This window comes from Antedon mediterranea, chromosome 5 (genome assembly GCF_964355755.1).
Source record: "Antedon mediterranea chromosome 5, ecAntMedi1.1, whole genome shotgun sequence".
NCBI lineage: Eukaryota > Metazoa > Echinodermata > Crinoidea > Comatulida > Antedonidae > Antedon > Antedon mediterranea.
The window spans coordinates 5,371,566-5,397,069 of record NC_092674.1 but is presented as its reverse complement, the minus strand read 5'-3'; the positions used below and the strand labels follow the sequence as shown (position 1 = coordinate 5,397,069).

Below are 25,504 nucleotides of genomic sequence, written 5' to 3'. Positions count from 1 at the left end.
AACATGTTTATTACTTACAATAAACAGATTAATTGTTTTCTCGTTATAATAATGATTGGTTTAAGATTTAATGAATATTAAATAGGATCTTACCTTGTACATGAAGTAACGGTTAGTGTGTCAGTGGTGGTCTAAAAAAAAATTTAATAATCTTTTACAAAATTCATCCGACTCTTAACCTCTGTCTACATTATCAAACTTTCAGTGACAAAAAAATGTGATGTGCCTATATATGAACATGATTTCATATCACTACCATATTTGGGTATATCACTACCATATTTGGGTATATCACTACCATATTTGGGCACATCAAACTCTTTTGTCAAACTAGATAGTGTAGACAGAGCTTTATATATTTTTTTACACATTTAAAAATGATAAACATTAAATGCAATAGTTTAAATCTCATTTTTATGTAAGTGAATCGTGAAACTCCTATGTGAAAATTGCATTTAATGTTCTATGTTGATATAGTATGTTACAATGTCCATCACGGTATGACTCATGTTCATAATAAAGTATGCATGTGAATTTCAATTACTTATACAATTTAGCAGGACAAAATCAATTAATAAAATGATTATATTATAATAAAGAGAGAGTTTGTACGTTTGACTGTTACACTTTGTGCTAGCCTAGTATATGCATTTATACTTATGGGTATCAAAATGGCTGAAATTGTACTGGGAAGATTTTAAACTACATTTGAAACCACCTATGAGGCGGCTGTTTATCCTTATAATGAAAAAAAAAATTGATATAGATGAATCATAGATTTTATAAAACATGCGTCTAACTTTAAAAAAAAAATGTTTTATTTATGGCTGGAATATTTAATTTACTTACAATTTTAGAAAGTGCTTGAGTGTAGCCTCTCATAATAAAAGCCTTGGAGCCTCTAACGTATTGACAATAGTATTTAACCCACACCGAACCAATTGCTCCTGAAATTCAAACAAAATAGATCGCATTGAAGATCAATTGTCAATGTATCGCACAATATGACAACAGAATACAAAAGCCTATACAATTTGAACAAACCTTTTGTACTGCTGTTATTATAGTACTATATGGTCCCCTAGCTTGATATTTGATAATATAAACAAACTCAGAAGTGAGGCAAGCCCATTGTGTATTTCAATTGGGATGTTTATTTGATCAATACGCTTTGATCGTTCTCGGGAGTGAGTCTCTAGAGATATTATAGTATAGCCTTATTCACTATATAATATCTCTGATTTGAGCAAGTGGGTTTATTAACATATTTTAAACTGTAAAAGGTAAAGGTGAGTCCCGTGTTCTCTGAACGTAGGGGAATGAGCTGTTATGAGCCTCGGCATTATGTGGTGGGGTGGAGCCGCCTTTTTTCTCCCTAGTATTTTCAACCAGGTACTCATTTACAGCTGAGTGGACTGGGAGTTGTTGGGAATTGAACCCGAGTCTATCTGTATGACAGTCAAGTGTCGTAACCACTCGGCTATCCAACTCAATTTTGAAACTGTACTATAGTAAAATGTTCAAGTCCACCATAACTCACGTTTCTCCATAGCATATAGATAGCCTTCCATACACGTTGTACTCTTTCTTTCCATTGGCCTCTAAGTATTCATGGAAGAAACACAAATTATTTAAACATTTAAAAGAGTCTGAATATAATTATACATATTTTCAGAATGGGTTTTTGTTGAAAACATTTATTTAGATCAGATTGTTATCAATGTTCGAGTAAGTACTAATCTTATCTGTAAACTTTGAAGCTAAATGAAATTCTTCAAAGATTTATTCTGGTGCTGTAAAAGAATCGTGTCATACTAGTGGCCCTTTCATACAGTTTATGGTTAAGGGTACCAGAGCTTAAGAGGCCCAAGGGCTTAAGGGGCCACAGAGCATGAGGAGTCTCAGAGCATTAGGCATCCAATGCAATTACTCAGCGTTGAAGGGTTCCTTAGGAGTGCTAAACCAGGGGTATTTTCCCCTTGTGTTACGCCACTGGTTGAGAGGTATTAAAGATACAGTAGGTTATTACAACAATATAGACAAGAAAATCTTACTTCCATCATCTTATGCATAAGGGTCTCTGCCTCATTGTGTGTACTTTGGAAATTTTCCCTAGTCTGCAAAAAGGAAGAAAGTACTAAATTATTACTGTTGTAAGTTTTCCTATCAGTCCAGATTTCAATTATAGGCATTTCTTTCATAAAATATGAATTAACTTCATAAGACAGATTTGATCAATTGTGGAATACAGTATGCAGATGCCTAGGAAAAATGAAGATACTGTACCCTGGAAAAAATAAATTAAAAATTCCTAGAAGAAAATGAATAAATCCAATGGGCATATAACATATGGATAAGGCAGAGTATTAGGATATCCCTTTCCCTCCCTTCCAGAGATAATGTACAGTGGGAATACATTCATAACTCTATCATTTCCTTTTTGGAAAAAAATGGGAGATCAACCAACAATTTGGGACATGGAATAGAAACTGGTATCAATCACTCATTTTCATGATGTTTTCTTTAAATATATTATAACGCTTAAGGTCATTTAAATTTATGTACAGGAAATAAATTAGTGTACACATTACATCATTTTCGTTGTAACCACTTAATGGCATAGTTCAAGGACTTTACCATTTGTGGAGAGGGGGATTCTACTTTCCAAGTTATTCTTTTCAAGAAAAAAGGCTATTTTTGGTTTATCCAGATAAGCTAGGCACGAAATAGACTACATCATACTGTAGGTTAAAGTGTTAATGTAGGACAAATTTTTTATTTAAAATACTAAATAAGAATTAAAATATGAGCACAAAAATTTAGTAAGAGATCATACCAAAATTATTCTACTGAAATAACTAATTTATTAGCGTATCATATTAGTTTTATGTTTAATGTAAGTATGAGGCCGTCCCTGCAATAAACATGACTATTATACCATGATTATACCAACAAAATGATTATTAAATAATAGCATTTAAACAGGTTAAAGAGTTTACAAACTGCAGTTACTGCAGTAGAATAACATTGTCCAAAATAAAATAGCAGAGAATATACATTTCTTTCATAGAATTTGTAGATGAAAATTCCACAGAAATTATGTTACACTCTATTTTATACTACAGTGTACAATCTCTCCTAAAACTGTCAACGCAATTATCCCCATCAACAAAGGGTCAATCTAGTTTCCTTAAAACAAACATGACGCCAAAACAAAAAGCCCTATCTGGAGTTGACTGTCATTGAAATTGACAAGAGCAGGAAAAAATTCTTTGATAATTTACTTTTAAGGTAGAATTAATTTAACTACATCAGGGCTTTAATTTTATGAGTACTTTCCATGCATATAATGTCTAGTAAAATCTATTGGCAAAACAACATCTTTTAGCAATGTTAAATGGGTTAAAATACTGTACAGTGTACCTTCTGTATTTTCTGTTGTAATTCTTGCATGTACGGTTTAAATTCCTCGGAAACTTCATATCCTAAATGCAATAATATTAATATTGTATATTAAGTATATTATCCATTGATATTTAGTTCTGACGTTCGATCAATATAATACCTTGATCGTCCTCAAAAGTGAGACGTCCTGAAACTGACCAAAGTACTGTATGTATATTGATCGAGAAACTCAACAGTTCAGAATTAATATACGTGGTGTACCGCAAACTGTATATCAACATTTTATTTTGCCATGCAAACCTTTAAAGACCCCTTCCCTGCAATTTTGGAAGTTTTTTGGAAAATAATACATATATATCACTTTAAAAACATTAAACCATGTCATTCCTTGTCTTAAATGTACGTTTTATGGTAAATTATGATAAAAAGTGAGAAACAATGCACTACCTAAGTAGCTCGCGGCAATCGACCTCTCGTGGACGGTCTTAGGCCTAGCCTAGCTAGGCTTAGTTTTGTAGGCCTAGCTGGTAAACATCGGTAAAGTACGAACATCATACGCTAGCTATATACCTAGCCTGACGTTGTATAGTTGCTGCATTAATTGTCTTTCTATTTTTGCCAGACTCCGTTGATACAAATTGGGGAAAACCCGGTATTTTCGCTGAAAAGTTAGGAGTCTTCCATTTGTTTTGGCCTCACGATCGATCGAAAAGTGGGCGAATTATAGGTGAAAAACAAAAATATCAATCCGCGCGCAATGCATTTTGGGATTTATAGCGGGCCGCTATAATTATTAGAATCGACTTTTTTCACATTTTTAACCGTTTAAAGACGAAAAAAGTTATCGCAATAGGACCATATAGTATTATTTTTACATTAAATATAGTTTGTGATCTTAAATTAGATCTAAAAAACGTAGGGAAGGGAGCTTTAAAAATTATATTAAGTATATCATCAGTAGCCAAACTAATATTAAATTGTTTTTAGAAGCAAATCCAGAAAACTACAATTGCATAAAATGTCAATAAAAATACAAAAACACTATTTTTTGTGCAAAAATATTATATAATATTTATTTATTACTATTTTAATTTTATTTAATAACTTACCAGTATGATAGAAAGTCAGCCAACTGTACATGAATCCAAGAAGCTAAAAAACAAACAAATTTTATTATGTAACTTATCATCTTCGCTAAAATTAATCATCTTCAATAAAATATACTACAGTATTAAGTTAAAGTAAAAAGCATTATGTGAATGATAGATAGACCTATGTAAGTCAGTGTTTTACCTATGTCTTAATACTTTAAACCCTTCTATACCATTGAGCACACCTTAACTCATACAGTAAGTAAACAACAGTATGTGAATGATAGACCTTGTAAATCATTGTTTTTTTACCTTGTTATGCCTTACTTTAACTCTTTTCTTATTATGATCTTCCTCATTGAGTAATGTATACGATGCTCTTCTTACAAACGGCATTTTAAAAAAACAAATTTTAAATCCTCCAAAAACAATTAAAAATCTTCATACAATATGAGAAACTTGATTTCCGAATGACAATCTCCATTTACAGTACCATTACATGTCACCAGTGCGAACACACTGATTATGATTGTCAAGTTCACCGCACGGACACAGGAAATTCCTCCGATATTACTAATATCTGAAAAGGACGTACCAACCGAAGATGCACCTCAATTTTCATCGAGCCTGATTGACTGACATATCTAATGATCACCTTTCTAAACTTAATTCAATATCTACCTGGTTTTTTTCAGTGAAAAATTAAAATTAGGCCATTTTAAATTAAATTTACAGCAGTACATTCATAATTACTGCAGTAAACTACGTAGAGTACACAGATTCTTCTTTTTATTTATTTTTTATTTTATTTCAACAATATTTTACGAGGGTGGTCCATCCAGGCGAAGCTGATTATTAGGAACACTCACAAAAATACAATTTGACATACAACAAATAAAAATCAAACTAAAATAAAAAGAATTTATAACAATTAAAAAAAAAAAAAATTAGAATCGAAAAGAAAATCAATTAAAACAATAAATTAAATAAATAAATACAGGAGATACTTTAGGAAGCAATTAAACAAGAGATGGTTCTTAAACAAAAATGTGCTCAAGAATTAACTGTATATTAAAGTAGGCATAATTACAATGTATTCAAATATCTACAATAGAAACTCTATTCGGGGACATTTTCAAGTCAAGTGTCTTCTGAATGGGAGTGTCGTCTGAATGGGAGTGTCGTCTGAATGGGAGTGTAGTCTGAATGGGAGTGTCATCTGAATGGAATATTCCACGAAAATGGATGTCTCTGAATGAGAGATGGCTAAACAGTATTCAAATGTACACGTATTGCCTTTGAGGTCCTCTAATAATATGCTTTTTTATTTATTCATAAAACTATTCTACTGGATCCAATCAACGTTGGAGGGAAGGGGAATTTTCAACACATACTGGTTAGTAGACCTCCACATAATATTATTCAACTGTCTTCTGGGGTCATTATAATTTTTGAAGGTCACCAGGAAGTATGATGTAACTGGTTGAAGGGGTCAATGTTAAACATCAGTTTAACTGAGTCATTCAATAAGGTTAGAATAAAAATAGAATTCTCAGAGATCACAGACATTGTAGTGGGTGTAATAACCTAAATAATTTATAGAGGGCAGAAGAGTAATGACTAGATTGAGAAAACTTGTATTTGAAAGTTGAGTTGTTATAAAACTATAGAATAAAGATTATGTATTTTCTCTCAAAATTGACAAAATATTCATAAAACTAAATTTTCAGGAGACAAAAATCGTTGATAGTCTCAATGTTTGTGTCAGGTTGTAGTCAGGGCGAATCTAAGTGGGGCACCACCCCCCTCCTAAACTTTGAATGTTGTAATGCAAAAGATCACATCACCCTCAGCCCTGGGACCCCTATTTCAAAATCCTAAATCCGCCACAGGTAGTCCTGCCCAACTTCGTTTCTAATTAACACTAGGATGTAAAATTTTGTACCCACCATACATAACGCAACATTTTTTAGAAAAGATATTGTCATGTAATTGGGCTTATAACTGAGCCAGCCTCTTACCGTTTCTACAAACTCAAACTTCTTTCTCTCTTGCACTTCTTGCAGAAGTAAGACATATTGTAGAGAGGCCCTGTGGAAGTTCCTCCTCTCCATGTCGAGGGCGGCATCGGCCTAAAGTGACAGAATAAAAATTAAGTTATTTTGCATACTATAGAGGTTCGCTCTCAATAGGATAGCCTTGGTTCCAAGTGGAGTTTTTACTCAATTTTTTTATTTATATAATAAAGTTATTTGGCATAATAGTAGTTCTCTCTCGATAGGATAGTCTGGGTTCCAGACAGAGTTTTGACTTAATATTAGTAAAAAGATAAATATTTTGGCACATATGACATTTCATACTGTACATATACTATTTGAGCTTGTAAAATCCTGGATTTTCATACAAAAATCAAAACGACAACTGGTAGACTAACATAAAAAGGACAATACAATCTTGGGGCAAGTGTATTTATAGAGGAGGAAAATAAAATGATGTACTATATAATGTAATTTTGCTACCTTGTAATTTATATCCTACTTATCAGCTTTCAAAACTCTAGAATCTATACATATAATACAAAACTCTGTAGTTTTTCTAGGCTGAAAGGTGTACTGGTAATGTAATGCGTTTAAAACCAGAATAATAATCATAACACAAACAATAACATTATCATTTTGAAAAACAACACAAGGTGGTGTATTTTAACTAGCATTATTTATAATTTGAGGAAACTACTTTACAACCTAGTTCACTTTAGAATTAAAAACCACTTTGAAAAGTTTCCTGTTTCAAATTGGTTGAATATTTAAATAATATAGTAAACTCATTCAAGCATGACCAGGAATACTCTCTTAAGCCATACAGTATGCCCTATTTAATACTTGGTTTTATTATCTCATTTCAGCAGTATCTTGATGAGCACAATGAGCTCAATTGTTTGTTTATAATAAAACATCTTCAATGCAAACTCATTGTAAACATGTACACAAATTCCAACTCAGTAAAATATGATTTTTGTGTTTATTATTATGCTACTTTTAATAACAATCATATTTTAGTAGAATTAGAGCACTTTTGAGGAAATGCAAACAAAAATTCTTCAAAGTCAAATTCTTTTTCAGTAGTATATAATAATTTATAGGCTTAAGATCAACCCTCACAAATAGAATTGACCACAAAAGTATAACTATTATGAGCCTGTAGGCAGTAATAGTATAACATGGTTCCGTTACTGGTCATAATGATACTAATGTTTTTGGTTTGTTTGAACTAAGCTTTATCAAAAGTGAAATTGATACGGTAAGGGTGGCACTTACAACCAGATTTGCATAATAACGACACTAACCAACTATATTTTCTTTGTACAAGCATTTTTCCCCGTATCGTCACAGGGGAGTGTCCCACCGGAGGAGATGAACGGTCGTGGGCGACCAATGTTTTTCCTTTTTTTTTCTACATTATTTGTGTTGAATGTTGTACAGTACCATACCTTTAAATGCATTTAAATCATGGTTACCAAACTGACAAGCACTCTCTTCTCTTGGTATACATGTACTATTAAATATTGTAAACATTTTACAATAATTTTTGAATATTAATTTTGAATAGAAAAACAAATGTTGGACCATTGAAACCTTTAAGACAATTTACAGTAGTTTGGAGATTTTTTCTAGTTTTCTGAGAGTTGACTCAACAAGAAACAAACTCATTTAAAGAAACTATGACACAATGGAACAGTGTGTAACCCTACAGTGGGAGGAACAAGACATAGGACCACATTGTGTAAGTTAACCTGGTCCCACATTAGTAGCCTAGCAGTTCACACTAAAACCATAAGCTTGTAACAGAAAGCTATTGTGCAATGTGTTTGTGGTTTTCCGAGTATGTACAATAAACTTAATAAGATACGATAATGACTAGACACGAACAAAAACCATGCGGTACCAATAAGAAGGGGATCCTCATACCCATTTTCATTATGTTTGGAAAAACCAGTAAAACATACACAAAAGTAGAGAACATCCATTGGGTAAATTTTAATTCATAACCTGAACAATTTTAATTTTATGCTACAAAAAATGTAAATTTAGAATAGAAAAATGCCTGCTCAAACAGCACGTTATGCTGCTGGGTTAAGCAGCAGGGTTGCACATTATAGATTGTGGATCTTGGTTGAGCTGCTAAGTGGCAGGGTTGGGTTGAGCAACTATGTACTATAGGTTGCGGATCTGGGTTGAGCCTCTAAGTTGGCAGGCTAGGTTGCGCAGCTATAAAAGTTGCGGATCTGGGTTGAGTCGCTAAGTGGCAGGGCTGGGTTGAGAAGCTATTGTGGCAAGGCTGGGTAAAGGATCTTGGTTGAGCCCTTTAAGTGGGCAGACTAGGTTACGCAACTATGTAGGTTTCGGAATAAGGAGTCTAATACAACATACTTCCTGTAATTGCCAGTCCTTCTTCCTTGTTGATAGGCTTATATGGTTATCAAGTGACTTGCAGAATTTGTCTGTTTCTCTATCAAACTGTTTCTTGCCATCCTGATATAAAGATTTAAACAATTTATGAATTTTAATATTAAGAACGTATGATACGTATTTAAGAATTAGTCTTCATTAGGTTCATCCTGTACAATATACTTGTATACAGTCAACTCTCCCAATAAATCGGACACTTTTAAGCTGGCCTAATTTGTCTGGTTTTCCGGAAAGTCTGGTATTCAAAATATATTTTGAATAGTAAAAATGGCTGTTTGGACTTCAAGAAAAGTCTGGTATTAGGAGAGTTTCCGGTTTTCAGAAAGTAATTTACTAATAATCAGTTCGCTATTCAGTTTAAGTAAACAAATCACTATTTTCATATTAACAAACTAACTATATAATTCATCATGTCAAAATGTAAATTTAAATATTAAAGTATTAACTACGTTCTGTAATTCAAAATGTACAGTAAATGAACTAAATATTCAGGTGAAAATAACATCCTTCCTACAACTTTTCACTTTTCTTTCTCTGAATCCACTGATCACGTCAGAGCATACATACTACATAATTTGCATACTAATTAAGTACTTAGCATCTAATAGTGAAATATGTTTCATTGTTACAGTAGTACTACTGTTGTAGTAGTAGTAGTATCCAATGTTACATAATTGCATCATTACATATTATTACAGTATGACTAACTATTGTATCATCTGTTTATATAAATACAGTCAGTATAGTATTTGCTTAATTGTCAAATATTATGTTTCATAACATTTACCTTTGCCCCTCCAATCTGTTCCTTTCGGAAAACTTCAAGAGGTGAGATAAGCTGGTCTTTTGCATTCTCCAACTGTAAATAAAAAATTAATATTATAAAATATATTAATATTAGGCAATTACTCATGATCACAATAGCCCAGTTCTTTTGTGTAACTTAAACTCAGTCTACAAAAAAAATGTGCCCAAATATGGTAGTGAAATGTCCAATTATGGTAGTGATATGGTTTTTCGTTTATTTATTTTTTCCACTCACTTATATATATTATATATAATATAAAATATATTAAATGTGGGTGGATGGAGGTCACAGTAAGTTCACTGAACTTTAAGTCGTGACCCCCGTACAGTATGCCTATAAGTATACTAACATTGCTACAGAGTAGACTAAAATATAAATATGTAATAGTGAAAGTACATAAAATCAAAAATAACAAAAAAATTTAAATTATAGAAGTTAAGATAAACCAGGCAATTATATAATATAATGATAAAAGGGATAATGATAACAATTAGAGTACAATATGAAATATAATTAAATATGGTATAATAACAAGTATAACAATACAATGTAGCGGAGATTATTGAATACCAGGCTGAAGGATTTAATGCCATGTATCACCACCAAGTAAATATAAAAGATCATCATGTCCATGGGCACATCACATTCTTTTGTACTGTTTTGGTCTAGATCGACATTTATTATAGTTACATGTACTAATCTATGCAACGCAAATAGTGAAATAACTATCTTTTTGTCAATGATTAACATTACAGGCTAGTGCAGCTACAGTATACCTTACTGTAATAATACAGTACAGTGCGTAGACCTGCCCAGCAGTAGTGACCAATATAGCCTGTCTGGGTGATTATTCAAGATGGTACATTACTGTACTTTATTACCATTTACTGTACAATACATTTAAAAATGTTAGAATAATATTACACTGTAGAATATGATCATATTTGAATAGTTTGCAATTACTGTACACAATACAAAACAAGATTTACTCAATTGGACACTTAACTAATACGATTTATTTACATATTCTGTGACCTTGTAACACCCACTTGCTGTACTTCATATCTATGATGACACTACACTACTTAACATTTACTATTTAACTTTCTGTATTTAGTTATACTGGTAATGGTATACAGTAATTTGTGCATGTTCATAGCAGCAAGATTACATACTAAACTATTGTACTAGTACTAGTAGTAAGTATAGTTACAAACTATACTCCATGACTCATTATGGATGCTACTCTGTACAGTATGCAGACTAAGTGTACTATACACTGTAGGTGATCTACTGTAAAGGCTGGTTTCCTGTCGACGTAAGAACATCACTTTTGTTGCGACTACGTCGATTTGTCGTAAGAAATGCGGATTTTACAGGAAACCGATTACGATCGAAAATTTATAAAATCGACGCAACGTAAGAAAAATGGTAACGACAAACGATTTTACAGGAAACCGATGACCTAACAATTGTTGCGTTACGACGTTTTCTTCCGATTTTACAGGAAACCGGGATTTTTTATCTTACGCTTGAATGAACGCCCTTGCGTCACGTTTCTTACGTCTCTTACGAAAGTTGACTTGAAGTCAACTTTCGCAAGAGACGTAAGCGCAATCGTAACAAGCAACCAATGAGCGACAAGAGTTATGACGTAATGTGTATGTCCTTATAGTGAAATAAAGCCGGACAATAACATTTGTATGTATTTACTACTATAATTTTAGCCTAATCATGTTCTAATCAGGGAGTTTTAGGGTTGAGGGATGGGAAAGCGGATACTGTAGGTGCAAAGAGGAACAATTTTTAAATATATTCTTTATGCACTCAGTAACGAAATATTTTTTTCATGTTTTATAGGCCTATAAATAATATACCTCTAAATACAGTAAAACATTTGCGATTTAATACTTTGTTAAAACTGTCACTGTCGTAATCGATTGAAATATAGTCACGATACACCACTACGACGTTTATATTTTTGGTAATTATTAATTAATACAAACGTTGAGAAGGAACTGTCAGTATAGTTTATTTGTATATAATAATGTGTTTATATATCTAACAGTAGAGCCTATCCACAATCTCAGTAATAAGTTTATTTGTATATATTTTTATATTACATCTAACAGTACGAACATTCACAGTAAGAAATGTTCGATTCAAATGAGGACCAAAAATAGGTAATTATGTATTTACAGTATTGTTCAAGTTTATTCTCAAAGGGCCCATATATTTACCTACCGTATGTGTTAAACCAAGGGCTCATAAATTTACCTACTTTTTTTAAACCAAACTCTGGCAGACTGTATGAGATTGGGATGTTCCATTCATCGCAAATCAATACATTTGTATAATCGTATATTAAATCAAAATAGTATTTTTTAAAGAAAATCGGCCTGTCTTCAACATTATGATGCTGTACTCTAGCTGTTCAACCGGTTTTCAGCTATTAAAAACAATTATCGTAGGAGGAGATTGGAAAATGCGAAGCCTCCTCGCATTTTTGTAGCGGGTATTTTTCAAGATGGACATCCATTATTAGACAGTGTATACCACGATCGGAAAACACCCCTATTTGGGGCAAATCGTTGAACCTAAATTCGTTTTAATCGTCAATAACTAATTATCTAACTTAATTTAATTAGTAAACAGGGTTACATCAGGTGGTTAAAATCAGTACCGAAAGTACGAACCAACTTTATATACCATCGAGTAAAAATTCTAGAAGTAAAGCGCGATTTACCAAATTTTGCCCTTACGTAAATTTATATATAGATTATAGGCCTGTAAATAATGGGTATCTTACTGCGGTAGTAGGCCTACTATCTCATGCTCGATTAGATATGCCAATAGGCCAATGCCTAGTTTAGGGCCTAGGTAGGTCTAATAATAATAGGAATCTCGAAATGATTTGCCTTTTTTTAATTTTGAAAACTATTTAAGGCTAGGCCTAGAGGGCCAGGATAATTAATTCATATTTTGATTCATACAAATAATACATAGGCCTTCTAGCCTAGGCTAGTTTGATTATTTGGTCAAATCAATTCCTATTAGTACGGTACCGTAGCCTAGCTTATCTACTGAAAATAACATGTTGGTGTGCTGCACTGACAGGTAGGCTACAATAACAACATTCAACATTTTGCGCGAAAAATGATAAAACCCGCTCTAAAAAGAAACACCAATCAGAGATGTTGTTTCAAATACGTCATAAATCCGACCGACGTAAGAAAAAAATTTTCAACTTTCGTAACAACACTAAAATCGACGTAAGCATACAGCGTGTGTTTTACAGCCAAAATTTCAACTTTCGGGAGCAGCATAACTACAGATGTTTCTCTGCGGCCCGACACGATCTTGACTAACGTCAACGACGTCAATTTTTTCTCAACTTTCGTAAGAGACGTAAGAAACGTATGAAACGCAAGAATCGTTGCAAAATTCGACTTCTTACGTCGACAGGAAACCAGCCTTAACCCATCTTTTAATATTCAAATCAATTTTATTTCCACAATATTATTATAACATACATACAGTATAATAAATGCAATGAAGTATTCATGTGGGGGGAGAGTCATATAAGTCAGAAAGACTTTAAGTTTGACCCACCCCAAGATACAGTATAACATTATTAAATACGAATACGAAAAAGAGAAAAAAAATATATATATAAAACTAATAATAAATAATAAAGCTACAATTTCTATTTAAATCATATTATCCGATCTTAACTGGTCTTATAGAATATTATATATTTCCACCGAGCAGGCTGGACTGTGACTTACAGTAAACTGGTACTGGTAAATCGGGGGGTGTCAAGAGCTCACCATTGATGACATCTTGGCATTCATCAGACGTACTGTACAATATTTTTAAATATGATTAATCTTATTTGGAAATCTAATAAATAACTGTTTTTGTGATAAGAAGATCAATGGGGGTGTCAATGGGCGTGTCCAGTCAGAAAGTTGTCTGGTTGAATCTTGGCTAGCAGCCCTATTCAAAGTATTTTGATACATATTGAAATTATAATTTATAGAAAATTCTTTTAGAAAAAATTTTAATAATTCATAAGCAATTAATGTTATTACTGTAAAGCGTATGGAAGAACTGATAATCCAAGAATCACCATAATCTAAGAATATGGATCTTTAATTAATCTATTCTGAATCGTTTTGATCAAATAATTTGCATTAACAACCTTGGATATATACTGTTATGTTATAATTTCTTCAATAATAGACAGTTTCACAGTCTATAGTACTGTACACTATATACTACAGTAGTTACTTTAATGTCAATATCATGGTTAATCTAGGCAGGTGGAAGGTGACCAAGGGGGTTGAGGCCTAGCCAGTTTAAACCCTTCCCCCTCCTCACCAAACTTTTGCAAATTATAATGCAAGAGATATGACACAAGGTTAAGTTTGGTCCCTTCATCCATTCCATATTTCAAAATGCCAGATCGAACACTAAATTTATCACTTATCTAGAGTAACACAGTTTACCTTCTTTCCTACAACTTAATTTTCACCTACTACTGTACAGTGTACAGTTACCACACACCCTAATTAATACTGTGTACAGTATTAATACTGATTAAACTGTACTTCCTATGTGCACCTGTAATGTTTAAAATTATAGGATTCTGCCATATTATTTAGGTACAAAACATGAAACTAACCAACATACCAATTGAATAATACTTGGCCTAAATTCTTTCATTCTCTGGAGATTTTTGTAGCATTACCCCAGATTATATCAAGCATTGAGATATCTTAATACTGATAGTATTTTATGCATATTTTTCCATCTGCAGGTAGATACTATAAACACTATACCAACTGACCAGACTAATCCAATCAATGCATAGCAATTTTGTCCTCATGATGAATTGTCCAAATTGCATGCATAAAAGATTTTGATTTACAGTTATCTGAACTGCACTAAGCATGTGCTTAGTAATTAACAAAAGTGGTAAGTGTCACTTAAAGGACAGACAAAATAATATTTTAATAACGTCTGTTCACACTAGGGAAATTCTTATCTTAACGCTTAAATTAAATGTTGCTGTACAGTACCATACCTTAACACTAAATACTTAATCATTTATTTATATATCCGAACTACTTTACTGTACATGGTGTACTGATGTACAGTAATAATTTAGAATGTTGTTTGAAATTGAGTGATGCCATAGTACTGTACTGTAATACTGTACAATATTACACAAACCAGTAATGTTACGAAAGAAAATGATGACGATGGTACGTTCCCACATTAGGGCGTGGTTGCGGACTGGTCAATTATAATGCAGGGGTGTTTAGGAACTTTTCACTTTCGTATCTAAAGCCCTCCTTCTGGAGAGCACGGGCTATTGTCGGTTTATACAGGTAAGCTAGGCACGATATAGACTCCAGACACTAGACATAGGTCATACCTTAGAAAAGACATTGTAAACCCTTTGCACACCAGCAAATCAACTTGAAAGATTAAATGCTGCTGATTATTAACTATGACAGTTAAATGCAATGTTCCATTTAGTATAGCCTCAGCTAAATCAAGGGCTAACACTACTTAATTCGTTGCAAGAATTGCCAGTAAACAATTTACAATACAAGGCAATACTGATGAGGTCAGAATTTGAACTACTTTATTGTGAGATGGGTTTAATAAACTCAGAATTCAAATTAAATGTTTTATACTGTCAAACATGGATAAACAAACATGGATTCTGGGTAATTGAATTAAAAAAATATTTATTATACAGTAAAGTTATGGCTAAACTATCAAGATATGCCCAAATATGGTAGTGATATGCTTAAATATGGAAGTGATATGACATCATCATGTCCATATATGGGCAGATCACAATATGGGCAGATAACATTTTGTTGTCACATAAAGTTTCATAGTGTAGACAGAGCTTTAGAGACTGAAGAAAGTCTTTGTATATATAAATGACAAATTGTGAACAATATCATCATCATATTAATGACAATGATGATTATGATCATGATTTAAATAATACAAAAAACAATGTTGTTGATAATAATGATGAATAAATTATTATACTGTACAAATGAAGCACAATGATGATAGGACAATGAAATGAACACAACAATGATATAGTTTAAATAGTGAAAATGAAGTCAACAATTACAATTAACTTACCACATTATCTCTGACATCTTCTACTGATCCAATCAGACGACCAAACTCTTTCAAAGATTGAGCTGTAAAAATCAAATAGTAGGAAATTATTTTTGTAGGAGAAATAGTGAGATAAGATAATACGCCTCCTTTAGAATACCCCTTTCCATGGGGACACTTTCCTCCTGTACAGTATGAATGATCGAAGGGTAATGTTATATTGTACAATATAATATTACTACTGTACACAGCCAACCCTTACTGCTTATAGGGGCACATTCTAATAAAACAAGGAACAATAGAGTATATCAATGTTTCAACAATATACCGGTACAGTAGCTAACCCCTATTCAAGGGACGCCTCTATTGAGGGGCACATTTGTTTGGGTCCCGAACGTATCCCTAAATGTGGGTTCACAAATATTAACAATATCTACTGTAAAATGATGATACACTGCATTGTAAATTGTACTGCAAAATACAGTGTATTAACTATTATAATACTTTAACTAAACATGCATCAAATCAGTGTTATTCTTCAACTTTCTAATACAGTAGTTTTTCTGTAAGCAAGAAATCCACCAAACAAAAGTGTCGCCATTACTCTACTACTAGTATCATAATCCTATTCTTTATTGACTCAAATAACCTGTTATCCCATAATAATAGGCTATTGTCTGTGCGTGCACTTTAGTTATGCCTTTTTTTTTTACAACTAATCGACGACATTCACAGTAGCCTCAAAGCGCCTTAAAAAGTTAAAAATGTTTTGGTGAGTTTCCAGATTTGCTGTATTAAGCCATGTCTACACTATCAAACTTATCAAGTTTGAAAAAAAAAAGTGTGATATTCCCAAATGTGGTAGTGATTTACCCAAATATGGTAGTGATAATATGACATCATCATGTCCATATGGGCACATCACATTTTGTTGTCACATAAGGCCCGTTCATATCGAACTTAGGGCGAGATAAATTTACTAGATTAACGAGATGATGTCGCCATAACTTCGATGTGAACGAATTATTAGGGCGAGATGAAGGAATTTCCTCGACTACGGTCAGTCAAGGCCATCGCCTCGACGGAATAGTAAATCCACTGGTAAAGCTAGAAAACGATTAAGGTAATTAACACAGCATGAGGCATTCAGAATTGGAGGTCACCAATACACCAATCAGATTAAAGCAAATTTCAACTTTGACATATAAACATCAACAAATTAGCTTTATTTCTGAACCACATGTTAACCGAGAGCGACGATCTGTCATATTACTACTTTAAAACTTATTTCAATACATCTGTACCGCATTCATCATGTCCGAAAAAGTAAAAGCGAAGACAAAAAATGTTACGTCTAGGCTTGTATGTAAAAGAAACATGATCTCCCCAAGTTCGCGCTGTTCCTCGGCATATCGTAGGTATCTGAGCCGTCGTTGTTGTCGCATCATTCGCTGGGATTCCATGCAGCTGGAAATGAACTCAACTAACGCAAACAGCAGCAAAGCAGTACCTTCATCTAGTTCAGACGTCGTGTCGTCATTAATCATTTGTAAAAATATAGGTAAAAACCCCGATAATAATAATAACTGAGGAAGCATTGTTTCGACGGATCGTTAAGCAGTACTCGAAAAGAAGAAGAAGGTGGTAGAATGGGTGCGTATACACACAAGGAATAGCCCACAATAAAGTGCCCTAACCTGTTCAACGGTACTTTCTGTTTGTGTCGGCGGGGTCGAGAGCATGTGATGCTTAAGTTATCTCGCCCTAACATGAGCCGTCGAACGCAATTTAATGAATTTAATCGAATTACCGCTCTCGTAAAATTTAACTAGATCAGTACTTATCTCGCCCTAAGTTCGATATGAACCCAACTATAAAGTTTGATAGTGTAGAGAGAGCTTTACTTTAATTAAAAACTTATGTAGACATAGTTTATATCTTGATTAGTAGTACAGTATGTTTACTTTACGTTGAATGTATAAAAAAGACTTACAAATGTCAATCTCGTCATCTGTTTGTGATTGGCCGATAGTTTCAAAATTAAAATTGAGCAGCGTGTCTGAGAAACTTCTTTGTGCTTTAGATAAATCTAGAAAGAGAAGAAACTCATATCAAACTATATTATGGATTGCACTTACATACTGTACTGTACCGTATAAAGCTCTGTCTACACTATCAAACTACAGTAGTTTAACAACAAATGTGTGATGTGTCCAAATATGGTATAGTAGTGATATGACATCATGTCCATATATGGGCATATCACATTTTTTTGTCACATAAAGTTTGATAGTGCAGACAGAGCTTTACAGTATGAATATTATAAGTCATTAAGTCTATAACCAAAAAACCAACATATTAAGTTTATGAATCACCAGATTGGAATGGAATGCAGAATACTGAACTGTAGAAAATACATACAGTACTACAAAACTGAATAATCAAGTACAGTAATTAATTTTTGTACCAATAATAATATTAATAATAATAATAAACAATATTTATATAGCGCCTAATGGATCACTGACCCCTCTAGGTGCTTTACATTAGACCCTAACTAATGGTAATAAACTATCCCCCGCCGGACACCATTCCGGTATAATTCCATGGAGTAATTCAATTCAATTTTTCAATCTGTTATTTCAGGATCATTGGTCCATAATAAACATAATTTTGTCTGAGTTGGCATTTACTATACTGTACATTATACATCATAGAGTAAGATCTTTTATCAGGGTTTTCTTGTTATATTATTTTGCATCAAGACTTTTCATTTAATAACTATCAAATGTGACTGCATACATTACTGAACTATTAAGATACATATTTCATATTAAGTTCAAAACGAAAACCGATAATGAAACATAGAAACGATGAATAATATAACACATTGGCAAAGCAATACAACATACTTAAAACTATTGAAAATAAAACTTTATATTCCCCTTCTATATTTCCTCAATGAACTGACAGAATACAAATAATAAATTAGGGCAAAGTGCATGAAACGCTCAATAGAAAGTGGAGTAACATAAACAGTTTGTAGTGGATTGATTACAGCTAATGAATCACAGTGTAAACACAACCTTAAAATAGCTTTAATAAATTTAGGTTATCACATATTGAATATCAGGATAGGAATATGTTCAGTATGTTGCATTCCTGCAGTACTACACAGTATGAACAGATACTAGAAGTAAATTATTTACTACCTAGATGTCAACAACAACTATAGCTCCTAAAGTATGATTCTATTCTAGCTGCTTTGTTGTCTTTTACAGTATGTAAACTTTTTCTGTATTCAACAAATAAATAACAAACAAATAAGCAGCGAATTTAGACTTATATTTTTATAAACAACAGATCAGTAAAATTTGAAGGTTATTATATTTATATTTACATTGGATTCTAAAAAAAAATGTGGTACAGTAATTTGACGAGCAATAATAAAAGATTATTGGTAATGGGGCGTGATCAGTTGATTCAAATGCTGTATGCATTGAGGCGTATAAGATGTGTTCACAAAGTGCAACAAATATTATTATCCAAGTATTAATCTGTAATTGATTGTTGTGAATGCTATTAATGAGATTTAAGGGTAATAAGTTAAGAGCATGAACAAACAACTTAAGAAGCAGAAATAATGTAATTTTAAAATGGTGACATGACACAAACACCTTCCTCTGTGACTGCACAATTTGAAAATGACTTCTACAGTATATTCTGCAATTAATGTATCAGGGGTATTGCTAAACACCGCAAACCCCCGCAAACCTCCAAAAAAACATAGCAAACCCCACCGAACCGACATAAAAGTGATTGAATCATGTAGTGTACAACCCACTGGGTATATCAATGTAAAAAAAAAATTAAATTTCTCCTGTTAACAACTTATTTTTAGGGTAAAACATCATTTTTTGGTCAAAAATGATTGTTAAACCCCGCAAACCTCCAAAAAACCATAGCAAACCCCACCGAACCAACATTAAAGTGATTGAATAATGTAGTGTACGACCCACTCGGTATATAAATATTAAATTTCTACTGTTAACTACTTTTTTGCGGATAACACATCATTTTTTGGTTAAAAATTAGCCATCATTTTTGACCAAAAAATGATGTTTTACCCCAAAAATAAATAGTTAACAGTAGAAATTTAATATTTTTTTTACATGGATATACCCAGTGGGTTGTACACTACATGATTCAATCACTTTTATGTTGGTTCGGTGGGGTTTGCTATATTTTTTTGGAGGTTTGCGGGGTTTAGCAATCATTTTTGACCAAAAAATGATGTTTTACCCCAAAAATAAATTGTTAACAGTAGAAATTTAATTTTTTTTTTACATGGATATACCCAGTGGGTTGTACACTACATGATTCAATCACTTTCATGTTGGTTCGATGGGGTTTGCTATGTTTTTTTGGAGGTTTGCGGGGGTTTGCGGTGTTTAGCAATACCCTGTATGAGTACCCATAGACAGTATTATAACCATGAAGCCTCTGTGGTCTTATGTAGTATGGTTATAATCAAAGATAATAAAAGGAGAAGATACAACAGTTCCGTTGGCGGTGTAAACCACATCCAGGTTACTACTGTATTTGCTGACGCCTGAGGGTGGCGCATTTCTTTTTCGCTAGAAGAAGTGCGCCACCTTCAGGCGTGGGTAAGGTAAAACTTTTATTGTAAATATCTATAAAAATGCAAACGATGATTATTTATCAAAATGATTATCAAAATATTAATAATATCAAAATTAGTAGAGCACAGACGCGAGAACACATCAGATCATCACGATCCATCGAAACGTGGGATTAGACGGGAACCATATCTAGAGCCCGTCGTCGTTCGGCTGCTGGATTTTTACGCGTCCATGAATAAGCGTCCGCGTTTCCTATCCTTCTATGTATAACAGCGCGTACTGTTGATTCTTTACCTATTTATATTCTTTGTTATAATGCCCAACTTGGACTGAGGAACCTACACACAGTACAGTATGTTGCACAGTCCCCCAGTTAAAAAAAAAGACTTTTTTACAGTATATTTTAACACAATCCTACTACTGTTTGTAACCAATCTTAAATACAGTATAACCTGTACAGTAGTACAGTTTATCTAAACAGACTACTGTACATAGTTTACTGTACTACAGTACTAATTATGTACAATACTACTACAGTAGCTTATGGTTCTCTATTTCCCTTTGGAGTAGAGTTACTGTACTGTACCAGAAAAAAATAAACTAACTATATACAGTATCTATCCAATATTACACATTTTTTTTAAACGCAATACAGTACACAGATACTGTACAAGTGTAAGCCAATTTATAATAATTCATTTTTTCTTTTACAGAGGACTTCTTTTAACACAAGATGACCTGAACCTCAGAAGATAACTTTAATTCATTAGATAATTGAAAATGCTAATTTGCAAACATTGAACTAAGATTGAAATGAAGTGGTCATCTTAAACTGACCGTTGCTAATTATTCGCGACTCATGAGTTCTCAGACAGGTCAGTGACCAATCCACTGCTGTATCACTATCAGTAAAACTATATTTACAACATTTGATGGGTTTTTTTTCAAATCATTTTTTTTTCCTGCTACTGTAATGCTATCTTCTGTACTGTATGTATGTTTTGAAATGAAAATTTAAAAAAAGTCAAATCATGTAATGAGATGTAACAGTAACACACACTTTTAAATACACACTTGTTAATATTAATGGTGTTAAGTCAGAAATCGTAACCTCTGACACCGGTGTTCCTCAGGGTACTGTCAACGCACCTAAATTATATTCCTTGTACTGTATACGGCGGATTACAGATCTTTAAATGATGAGCTTTGCCCCGTTGTTAAATTCGCTGATGACACTAGTACTATTGGTCTCATAGTTTCAAACAATGATGAAAATTATCGTAGCGAAATACAAAGATTTGTTAAATTTTGTGACGATAATTATCTCCAAATAAATGCATCAAAAACAAAAGAGATGATCATTGATTTTAGGACTAAACATAAATTTAATTTTCAACCAATCACTATCAAAGGTAAAGAAATTGAAATTGTTGACCAGTACAAGTATCTAGGAATTGTTTTCAATGATAAACTGAGTTGGGGAGACCATATAGACTTCATCAGCAAAAAATTAAGTCCCAGAATGTATTGTATGAGAACTTTATATAAATTTAACTCCTGTGATTTGATGTTACTTTCGTTCTATAGATCCGTAATATGTAGTGTTTGGACGTATTGCCTCTCCTGTTGGGCTGGTAATGTTACCGGAGGGAATAAAGGACGCCTTGAAACTTTCATCCGTCGGGCTGGTAAAATGATTGGTCTGGAACTGCCTTCCTTTACCGATGTGCACCTAGAACACCTCCAGAAAGATTTCGAACGCATTGAGTCGGATGCCTCTCATCCTCTCCACAAAGTGATCATAGACCAACTTAATCCAAGTGGTAGATTGAGGCTCCTCAGTGTGAAAACAAATCGATTTGCTAAATCCTTTATTCCCTCCGGTATCATCCAGTACAACAGGAAGTCAAGAAGATAATTTTATATTGTAATTTTTTAGATGTTTTTATATGATTGGTTTTATGCTATATTTGTTTTTATAGTGTTTTCTTTGTTATTATGACGAGCAATGAATTTCCTTTTTGAGGATCAATAAAAGTTATCTTATCTTATCTTATCTTATCTTATAACATTAAGGTGAAATTACCTAGAAACGTTGACCAACTATTTAAGCAAGCATTTGAACCTAACACAAATGTCATTACTCACAGCATTTATTGCTAATGCTCAATCTTAATAGAGGAATGTGATATGTACCTCACTCTATGATCTCAGCAGTAAGCTATTATTATACAGTCAACATACATAATTTATTACGGTACTGTACTATAGCACTATTAGTAGATCGTAGACTACAGTAGCCAAGCACACAGTGTATTACTGTACTGTAGGTTCGAGTTGACTTAATATTCATAAAAATACTGTATGACACATTTTAGCCTACATGGCGTTTCATTTGTATAATACTGTATTTGGAATATGAAATCACAGGCCTCGAATTTGAGGATTTTTGGGGCAAGGCCATTTGGCCTCCGGTTTTCATTGATTTTAGGGGCACCAAGGCCAAATGGGAGGGCACCAAGGCCATTTGTTTTAAATCGAAGGGGCACCAAGGCCAAAATTAAAAAACATTGTAATAACTAGGCCAAAATTTAAAAATAGCTTGTTTCCGGTTGAGGGTGGAATTTTTTTCAAAAAAAAAAAAAAATTACGTGTGTTTACGATCCATATAAAAATAATAAATAGGTACGATGTTCAGCGTTTATAGTTTACCGTCCTGTTTTGAATGCTTCGTTTAGTTTCAAATAATTCGATAAAAAGGCACGTGAAGCCAACAACCAAGGAACAACAGCAAGCCTCAGCCTAGCAGCCGACGGAGAAAACATGATACAAAAACAATTTGTTTGTAGGCCTTACCTACAACTATTCATACACAGAGTGTTAACCACGGTAAAATCAAGCCAATGACATTATGTAGTAGAATATAAATTATAGTTATTTTCCGAGTTTCGATTTCTGAAGCTTTTTTGTTAGTATAATCAGGGAGTTGTAACAACTCCCTGGTATAATCCATATTTATAAGAATTCAAAACACGGACGAACACCGACCCCTTTCTCTCTCTCTCTGTTTAGCCGGCCTTACTGCACGTGTATTGTGGAGTATACCATTTTCTTGAGTTCGGTAAAAACGCGTTTGGTAATTTAGTGTACGACGTTGTTAAACAAGATTTTTCGATGATCTGTCTGCTGGATTATTGAGGTGGGTGCGATAAAATATAAATATGATATACAGTACTTCCAACGATCTTCGGGTTGAGGTGCAGGTTTAACTTTGGTGCTAAAAGTAAACACCCCTAATTTTACAGTATAATGGACTACACCATGCAGGAACGCACATGGTATTTTCTTATCAGAGGGTGCGTGTACGTCAAAAGGAATTGTTTTTCCAACGATCCGATCCTTCGCGTACGTACGACGGACGGACGTCGTGGGTGAAATTTCTTATCAGAGGGTGCGTGTGCGTCAAATAGAATTGTTTTCCCAATGAATTGAATTGCGTGTGTTCGACCGGATCGCATCGGCGGTGGGAGGATAGGCTAGGCTAGCTAGGAGTGCGTGTAATCGAAGGCGGCTAGCTCGATTATTGAGGTGGGGTGGTGCCACTTTAATACTTTCAGTAACCTCCGATCGAGGAACGTTTTTAGCTTGATTATTAAAAGTGTACACCCCTGTATTTTAGTGTACTATCTATATCATGATTTACCACGCACGGCGGCCGGGACCGGGATGATATTGTTTTGGTTACAAAATGTTTGATGTTTTGTTTACTGTTTGAGTGTTTGTGTATTAATAAATGCGTTTAGGGAAATCCCCTTGCAACGAAGACAGGCGATAGTTTTGCGTCTCGTCCGAGTCGTGTAAACAAATCTTCTTGACATTATTTTCTATCTAATTCAGTTGTTTTTATTGTGGTAAAACTCGGGAAGGGCACTCGCGGCCAACGCAAAAAAAGGGCAGGCCAGTAGTGGCCGTGGGTGCTATTCATTTTCGAGGGCATTGAGGCCAACTGGGAGGGCACTGACGGCACTGGCCGCGGTAAAATTCGAGGCCTGCCCAGACAAATCATTCCAACTGAAAACTACTAAAACAAATACTGTACAATAACTAGAAAGAAAGGGCAAGTCTACATACGTCTATACTGTAGTACCTATTATTAAGTTACTCTTAGTCTTAAACTCTGTCTATGTACACTACTGTATCCAACTTTATGTGGCAAACAAATGAGATGTGTTCATATTACAGTACAGCTGAGTACTGTATGGTCGTGTTCGTACGGTGGTTAAAATAAGCGCTTAATTTCACCCATGCCTCGGGTTATAAATTGAGCGTTGTTCGTACTTGAAATATTTAACCGCTTTTAATGCTTAATCGACGAATCACAAACCGGAAATTACGTTTTAAGGTCAGTTGTCTTTACAACCTACGACCCCATTTTCGCACGCTAGTTTCGTGTTGTATATTTTTTACTCGCGATCTACTGTACCTTTTACACTGCTTATCCTTGCGACAAACCTTATGCCTCTTAACGCCGATAATCCTGCCGAAATATGCCTTCTCCTGACGCCCATTATTTTACTCATTGACGAAGAATTTGAGCCCAATGTTACACGACGGAAACACCACCGACCAGCGGCTCCCCGACCAGCTTCTACACCAACAAGGACAGCACCAGCTGACGATCGCTCTCGAAGCGTGTATGGAAGAGCTTCGTAGGAGAAATGACAGGCCTAGGCAGCGAACGTTTGTCAAAATTTGACACATTGCCTCTATCGGAGATTTATTATCCTCGAAGGCCGAGTATAATTGGTTTATCGCTGAAATAACCTGCAAATCTGGTGAACATTTTACCTCAAATTTTTTGTAGCCTGAGGCAAAAGTTAATTGGATCACGCGAACGGAAATCGGGAATAAGCTGGTATTTTCAACCCCTAC

At 33.8% G+C, this 25,504-nt stretch overlaps 1 protein-coding gene across 20 annotated transcripts in view; it reads right to left on the bottom strand.

Annotated features, from left to right (window-relative positions):
- The window catches only part of LOC140049304 (rho GTPase-activating protein 26-like), a 61,255-nt gene that overhangs the window by 32,952 nt on the left and 2,799 nt on the right, over window positions 1-25,504 (bottom strand). For all 20 annotated transcript variants that reach the window (XM_072094154.1, XM_072094159.1, XM_072094157.1 and 17 more), the window contains exons 2-12: window positions 17,923-18,018; window positions 15,951-16,012; window positions 9,753-9,824; window positions 8,927-9,028; window positions 6,518-6,628; window positions 4,515-4,557; window positions 3,424-3,485; window positions 2,055-2,117; window positions 1,541-1,601; window positions 850-947; window positions 94-131 (exon numbers count right to left, since the gene is read on the bottom strand). In XM_072094154.1, coding sequence (XP_071950255.1) covers window positions 94-131; window positions 850-947; window positions 1,541-1,601; window positions 2,055-2,117; window positions 3,424-3,485; window positions 4,515-4,557; window positions 6,518-6,628; window positions 8,927-9,028; window positions 9,753-9,824; window positions 15,951-16,012; window positions 17,923-18,018 — 808 coding nt within the window. The remainder of the gene's footprint in view (window positions 1-93; window positions 132-849; window positions 948-1,540; window positions 1,602-2,054; window positions 2,118-3,423; window positions 3,486-4,514; window positions 4,558-6,517; window positions 6,629-8,926; window positions 9,029-9,752; window positions 9,825-15,950; window positions 16,013-17,922; window positions 18,019-25,504) is intronic.